At 51.1% G+C, this 6,989-nt stretch overlaps 2 protein-coding genes across 2 annotated transcripts; both read left to right on the top strand.

Annotated features, from left to right (window-relative positions):
- Positions 1 to 227: 227 nt before the first annotated feature.
- EAH_00060610 (hypothetical protein) lies at positions 228 to 3,496 on the top strand (the record flags this gene model as incomplete). Its single annotated transcript, XM_013393436.1, has 6 exons — positions 228 to 722; positions 818 to 1,327; positions 1,599 to 1,760; positions 2,496 to 2,618; positions 2,851 to 2,912; positions 3,439 to 3,496. The coding sequence occupies 6 exons, from the start codon at positions 228 to 230 to the stop codon at positions 3,494 to 3,496; spliced, it is 1,410 nt and encodes a 469-aa protein (XP_013248890.1).
- Positions 3,497 to 6,381: 2,885 nt separating this feature from the next.
- EAH_00060600 (hypothetical protein) lies at positions 6,382 to 6,988 on the top strand (the record flags this gene model as incomplete). The annotated part of the gene is made up of 1 exon (XM_013393435.1): positions 6,382 to 6,988. A coding segment is annotated over one exon (607 nt), but the record flags the coding sequence as incomplete, so codon positions are not given.
- Between the last annotated feature and the right edge of the window lies 1 nt (position 6,989).

Here is a 6,989-nt window from a genome sequence, read left to right as displayed (position 1 = left end):
CGACAGATGGGATGCACGCAGGTCTGAAGAGGAAAGGCGAAGAAGTATTTATTGGTGGGGCAGAAACGCCTAACCTGCAAGATGCCGGCATTCAATTGTTCCCGGGTCTTACGCCGGTCGATAAACTAGAAGCAGAGATACAGGATGCTTTTTCAGTGGAGGTGACCGCTGGCGCGGCAGCTCAAGTTTTCCTGGGGACAACCACTGAGCAGGTAACGACAGATGGGATGCACGCAGGTCTGAAGAGGAAAGGCGAAGAAGTATTTATTGGTGGGGATTCCGATTGGGCGAAGAAGCTGCTACTTGAGGTGCCGCCTGAGGAAGACCCCCTAGAGCCTGCCTTCCATCTCGACCCTGAGTTGGATGCTTTTATTGACTCCGTGTTGCTTGACGACGAAGATCTTACTGAATCGGCCTGGCTTCTAGCTGAAGAAACAGAGACCTCTGAGCCAGTTGGTGTGTCTGCTGGTTCGCGGCCTTCCACATCACCAGGAGCCTCTGGCTTGGCGCAGAGCGACAGTACCCCATGGAGTGCGGTGTATGACCAGCTCTCAGTGCCCTCTCACGTAGCAGGAGATCTTTGGGAAAACCATGAAGAGGGAAGCTGCGAAGAGCAGCACCCAGCCGCGGGGCCCTCAGCCGCTCAAAATATGCTACGTGGCTCAGCTGCTGATGTTGCAGGTCCTCTTGTCTCCACTGAGCCTTCCTTTGCTGCAACGGAGGTGAGCTTCTGAATTGATTAGATAAGGCTTTTTCGTGAGGGGCTGCTGCAGTATTAGAACTCAAGTTTCTTGCCTTGCTGCTTCCGGATTTACAGGTACAATCGATAGTTACTGCAGCTTCTCAAGGGGTGGCTGCTTCTGAAGCGTCTGAAGTGGTGGTTGCTGCTGGAGCGCCCCAACCGGTTGCTGATGCAGCTCCCCAACCGGTGGCTGCTGCAGGCCCTCAACCGGTGGCTGCTGCAGGCCCTCAACCGGTGGCTGCTATAGCGGTTCAACTGGTGACTGCTGCAGCTCCCCAACCGGTGGCTGTTACAGGCCCTCAACCTCTGGCTGCTGCAGCGCCTCAACTGCTGAATGCTGCTGTGACGCCTCAATCGGTGGCCCTTGCTGCGCCGCGGAAGCGTGAGTCACATCAGACAAACCAGGAGCCGTCTAGATACTTGGAAATCGCATCAGCCGTTGCTCCTGCAACGAGATTAATTCTTCCTAAGCAACCAGCAGCAATCATGCTGCCCACTTCTTTTTCTGGGGCCCCTGGTGCTGCCTCCCAGCTGCTGCTGCCTCCCGTTACCATTCCATTTCAGCAGCGGGAACCATCGCAACAGGTTAGCGCTGCTACATGCAAAATGTCCATGCGTTCGCGCGCACCCTAGACATCACTTCTCGTTGCTTTCTATACTTGCTGCAACAGCCGCCGCTGTCTGTCGTTCATCTGTCGGGTGTGCGTATGTGTCTATGCGTGCATATAGCTCCTGAGATGAACTGATGAACTGCAATAGTCCTGATTGCATGGTGTTGTTGTTGTAGTGGCTGCTTCTTCTGCTCCTGCTACTGCTGGCGCCTTTGTTGCTGCTGTTTTTGCTCTGCTTTCTTCAGACAGCACCAACGTTGGTGCCGCCTTCAGATGGGGACGTCCTACTATATTTCGGCTGGCTGGGGAACATGTTTTCGGGAGTTCCTCCAGAGCTTCTGAAGACCCATCCTTTCTATCGTGTTCCTCCAGTCCAGGAGACATCTCCAACTGAGGAGACAGTGACTGTACGAAGCTTTGACCTAAGCATAGCCATGTCGTTGTGTACAACCCAACGGTTTGCAGTTAATGCACTCAGGAGATGTGTAGAAATAATGAAGAAGGGTACGTTCGCCCCGTCAGACCTCAACGAGCTTTTGTCCAATGTAGAATCCCTCTGTTCATTTGCAATCAAAAATATGCCCGTGACCTACAGACGCGGCCAGGCCAAGTGCGCGATAGAGACTATGGGGATGATATTTCTGGTTCTTGACACGCTATATTGTGCGGCAGAAGTGCTTGGAGAAAGGTCAATGGGGCATTTGTGGTGGCCACTTATACTCCATCGCATACAAGATGCAAGGTTTCTTGCGCAAAAGATAAACGCGCAGAGTTCTAGGTATTCCTACAATGTAGATCTCGCTCGCACTTTGCACACCGCTTTGGGGTATTACAGAAGAAGGCAGCGGCCTCCACCAATGATGGTGGTTGGCCTGAAGATGGCTTTGCTGTGTACACCGGATTCCACGACAAAGTTCACTGCAGAACAGTGGGGCCCTTGGAGAGAAGATCATGAAGAGTGGATCAGCTCCACACAGTCCAACCTGACGGGCAGTCAGCAGCAAAGCCCAAACCCTACCGCCTATACGTTGGAACGATGATACCAAGAAATACGACAAGCTTATAAAGACGATGCAGTTGTGATACTTCAACTCGGTAGCACGCCGGCGGTGCTACACCCCATGTTTGGAGTCTCTTTCCAGCGAGTCAAGCTGCAGTGCGAGAGGGCCTCAGGTGCATTGGCAACATATTGGGGTTGCGTGCACATTGGGTGGATTACTTTTGAAGTGCAGCAGGCATGCGCTGGCGAGCAGACGGCTGAAGAGGTAGCAGTGCAGGCGTAGCGCCTCCAGCACGTTCGGTATTGGCGGACTCCTTCGCTTTTTCTACTGTCTGTGAGAAGTATATTGCCCCCCCACGTTTGCTAGATAAATGCTTACTGCTTGCAGGAGCTTCGCAATGAGCGCCAATCGACAGGGAAGGGAGTAACAGAATCTGTAGTGGGTGGCTTTTGCGTGATCTGTTTTAGGCGGGTGGTATGTTTCTTTCTACCGGCAGTGTTGGTTGCCTGAGCCGGGTTCAACAGCAATTGCCTCGTGTGCTTTGAATGCATTAAAGGGGTGAATGAGCACGCTGGGGTGTGGGTTTGACGTTGAGCACGAGCAGCAGCTACGTGTGCAGCAACTGATTATTACCGGCCGCCTCCTTTTAGTACCATAACGGCCGTGCCTTTATACCGTTGTGCCCAGAACACCTCGAGGCTGTTGAGGACACGATCCCGCTTTCTGAAGTTTATTATGGCTCAGTTGACGCTACTGGTATTCTGATCAGGCGAACACTCTCGTTGGTACAGCGGCGGGATAGCGCGGCATAACTCAACCAACAACGGGGGTCCTCCATCTTAGCCAGCTTATCCTAGCAGTAGCAAAAGCAGTCGATTCAAAGTAATTAAGATGAGATTTTAAGAGGCAGCTGATAACATCTCCTAGAGCCTTTTGGCTTGCTGGGCACAGCGGTAGGAAGGAGTGAATGGCGGATTGACACTGAATGTGAGGAGAGGAAGCGACCTGTTAGCAGTTGCATCACAGGAAGGTTCTGCTGTGGGGCTGCCTTGAGGTAGGTTGCAAGGGGGTTTGCTTTGGTCAGCGATCCTGCCTTTAACAGCTGTCTTGCTGCTTCTCCGCTGGTGCGGCTGCACCGCTGAGGTGAGTGCCTCCTTGGGCAGAATGAGGTAGGCGAGCGCAATGCATGCATACGGCAGAAGACATTGCTAGACTAGAATCAAGCTGGGGGGTTCGTGGAAGTCGAAGCCCCCTGGCTCCTTTTCCTTCATAAGAATACACCGATTTAAATTGCTACAGCCCCCACCATCTCGCTGCAGGTGCCGTGTCAACAATGGTAATTTCCATAGGGCCGTGGGGAATCCAGCTGCTATTAGTCGATAATTGGGCCGCCTCCTCTGTTGTAGGGGTACTACCACCTTCAGGCAGACAACGCTACACAGCACTTTGTAATGCAATTCTGGCTGGGACTGTAACGAAAGTACGCGATCTCATCCGAGGACAGTCATCAACATGAATCGCGCCAAACAGCGTATGCTGTGAGTTCCTACAAAGCATCTGATAACATCCCCTACAGTCCCCAGATTTCCTAGGTTCTACGCTCCAAGGGCCTGTAGGTGGGAGGGGGGAAGCTGCTTGAGGCGTGTTGCAGCAGACCCCGTTGCAACTAACGTGTCGAAGCGCGGTCACGTACAAGAACTATCAAACCATTTCTTCTTGTCTGTAGTAGCACTGTAGACAGTTTTTACACTCTTGTTTATGTGTAAAAGCTTCGTACAGAGCATGCTACAGCGAAGCATCCCTACATGCTGGCGTAAGCAAGTGCACTTTTGATGTTAACAGCAGCATTGTCGAAGGCTATTTCTATCATTTTCTTGGAGCTCAGGGGAAAGCGTGCATGCCTGTGAAAATTCATCCAATACCAACTTGGCAAACCGTGCAAGGTGAGCCTCAGGAGACTTTGTCTTTCGCCTTGGGTTCGTGTGTGTAACCTTGGCCTCGGACTGCAATTTGTCCTTCGCATTAAAAGGAAGTTATGAAGCGAACTAGCTGCTGAGAATTTTTGCATTTACACTGGCTCTCGAGTTTCTCGCCGCTTTGCGCGTGACCTTCGCGCGTCCTCTAGTGCGCAGGCACTACAACAGTACCTGTAGTGAACAGATCAACTTCACTGTGACTGCGTATGTCGTCTAAGTATGCCTAACTACGTGCACACGCCACATCTCGTATCCACGTCCCATTAAACCAAATCTTAATTTCCGAACATTATTTAAGCCCCTATTGCTATGGCAAAGACCAGAATAATAGAACTGCCTAACTCCCACCACAGAGGGTCGGAGCCCGAATTGCTGCGTCAGCCTCACGGTCAGCCCCCTGTAGGCGGACGAGCACTCTTGGATTATTTGGCCTCTTTTCTATCTAAAGTGTCCCAATATAAGTGTATTTATGTTTTAATTGTTCCCTTTCGTGAAATTAGACCACTAGGGTCTAATTCCATGAGCTCCATTCGAGTGCGCGTGCACTACAGTACCCAAATAGGGCCTCAGAAGATCTGCCGGGCAGCGAGAGCATAACTAGTATACTATGAGAAATAAATCAAGCCGCATTAGACAGGAGATAGAGCTTTGAAGCCAAGCGTGCGCGGCAGTTATCCAGGCTCTGCAGCTGCCTGTGAGACTGGCACGGCACCCGAAAGGGGTCAGCAAGGGGATTATTATTTGTACTCTTCCTCCATTTGCGAGAGTTGAACCCCAAAATATAAATTTTGACCAGCTCTTTGATATTTTAAGGTTATTTCAGGGGTTATGGGTTGAGTGTAACGTGTACATTTCGAGTGTGGACCTGAGTAGGTATTCATGTGATCGACAAGCACGTGCAGCCGTTTGAGCAGTGCTCACTACATCTTCTGGCAGCGCCACGGAACGGCCTTCCTTCATTATGTGTGCATTCTCCTGTGGCATAAAGAATATTCATTTACTATTTTCAAAATTTCATATCTTATGCCTGTGGATCCTTCGGTGCTGTCGGGATCGATGAACCTGTAAAGAGCAGTGCAGTCAGCTGCCACTACTGCTACACTGACTCCTGTGGGAATCGATATAGGTGTACACTCAACATACGCACGCTACATTCAACCCATAACCCTTGAAATAATCTTAAAATATCAACGATCAGTCTATAATTGGTCGTTTGTGGTTCAATTCTCCTAATGGAGGAAGAATCATAGTAGTCCCCTCGCCGGCTTAGTCCGGGTCATCGCCCTGGGTGCAGTGCCAGTCTGAAGCCAGCCCCGGACCTTGCGTAGCTGCAGAGAACATTTGGCCTCATAGCCTTTTCCCCCTGTCTAATGTGGCTTGCTTTATTTCTAAAAATATATTGTTTGTTCCCTCTCTGCAAGATAGACCACCTGAGGTTTAATTTGTGGGGAAGTCTCGAAGTTGGATCAAGTTGATACAAGGTCAATGATTGAATTTTGCATATTTCTTGTCTTTTCTAACGAGGGAGATAGTTAATTTTCCTATCGGAGTCGGAGTTTCATCTCTTGAGGTTCCTGTTACTGCGGGAGGAAGTCTCGAATGAACTGATCGCCTTCTTTGCTCGTAGTAGCCGTCGTCGTTTGGCATCCTTGTTGCTGACTTGCACGAACTTCTCTCATCCTTTCTTTGCCTTTGTACAAATTATCATCTTCTGTCAGGGAGAGCACCCGTTTCCCTGAACGCATCGGCGGCTGGCCAGCATGAGTTTCCTCGATTCGTCTTGCTGACGGTGGCAGATGAGCGAGAATATACTTTATGGTTCCAGTTTTGCAGGTTGGAGAGACCTCCCTTTTGGGAATTCTTCTCCTCCTGAGTATCCTCCTTTTGCTCCTCTTCTAAAGTCACAAGACACCACGCATCGAGATGGAGTGCAGCGGAAGTGGGGCAGGCCCACGCTGGCGGCGCGCCAGTTGAGCATCCCCTTTCTGTTCGCATCACTTACTGTCGTTTCTGCTGCGGTAGTGTTCCTCGTCTACATGTGCAGTTGGTTTATGAGGAAAAGAATTACACGCTTTTCCTTGCCCCGGAGGCTGGCCTCTCGCTGGGGGGGCGAAACATGCGAGCTATTCGATCCGAGTAGCACAGAATCCCGTGCAGACACGTTCTCAACAGCAACAGGAACGCCTAACCTGCAAGATGCCGGCATTCAATTGTTCCCGGGTCTTACGCCGGTCAATGAACTAGAAGCAGAGATACAGGATGCTTTTTCAGTGGAGGTGACCGCCGGCGCGGCAGCTCGACTGTTCCGGGCAGAAACTGGTGAACAGGTAACGCCACATGGGAAGCAAGCAAGTCGTAAGAGGAGAAGCGAAGATGCATTCGGTGAGGAGGATTGGGGAAAACTGCTGATACTAGAAGTGCCGCTTGACGACGGCCAGCTCCAGCCTGCCTCCCCGCTCGACCCTGAGTTGGATGCGCTTATTGACGCCGTTCTACATGGCAGCGAAAATCCCCTTGATGAACCGGCCTTATCGCCAGCAGACGAACCACAGATCTCTGAACTACTTGATCTTGCTGTTGGTTCGTGGCCCACCACATTAGCAGCAGCCTCTGGCCTGGACGGGAGAGCTCCATCGAGTAATGTGGATGAAGAGCCCTC

This window comes from Eimeria acervulina, genomic scaffold (assembly GCF_000499425.1).
Source record: "Eimeria acervulina Houghton genomic scaffold, Eah_scaff1519, whole genome shotgun sequence".
NCBI lineage: Eukaryota > Apicomplexa > Conoidasida > Eucoccidiorida > Eimeriidae > Eimeria > Eimeria acervulina.
This window is presented reverse-complemented; position numbering and strand designations above follow the sequence as displayed.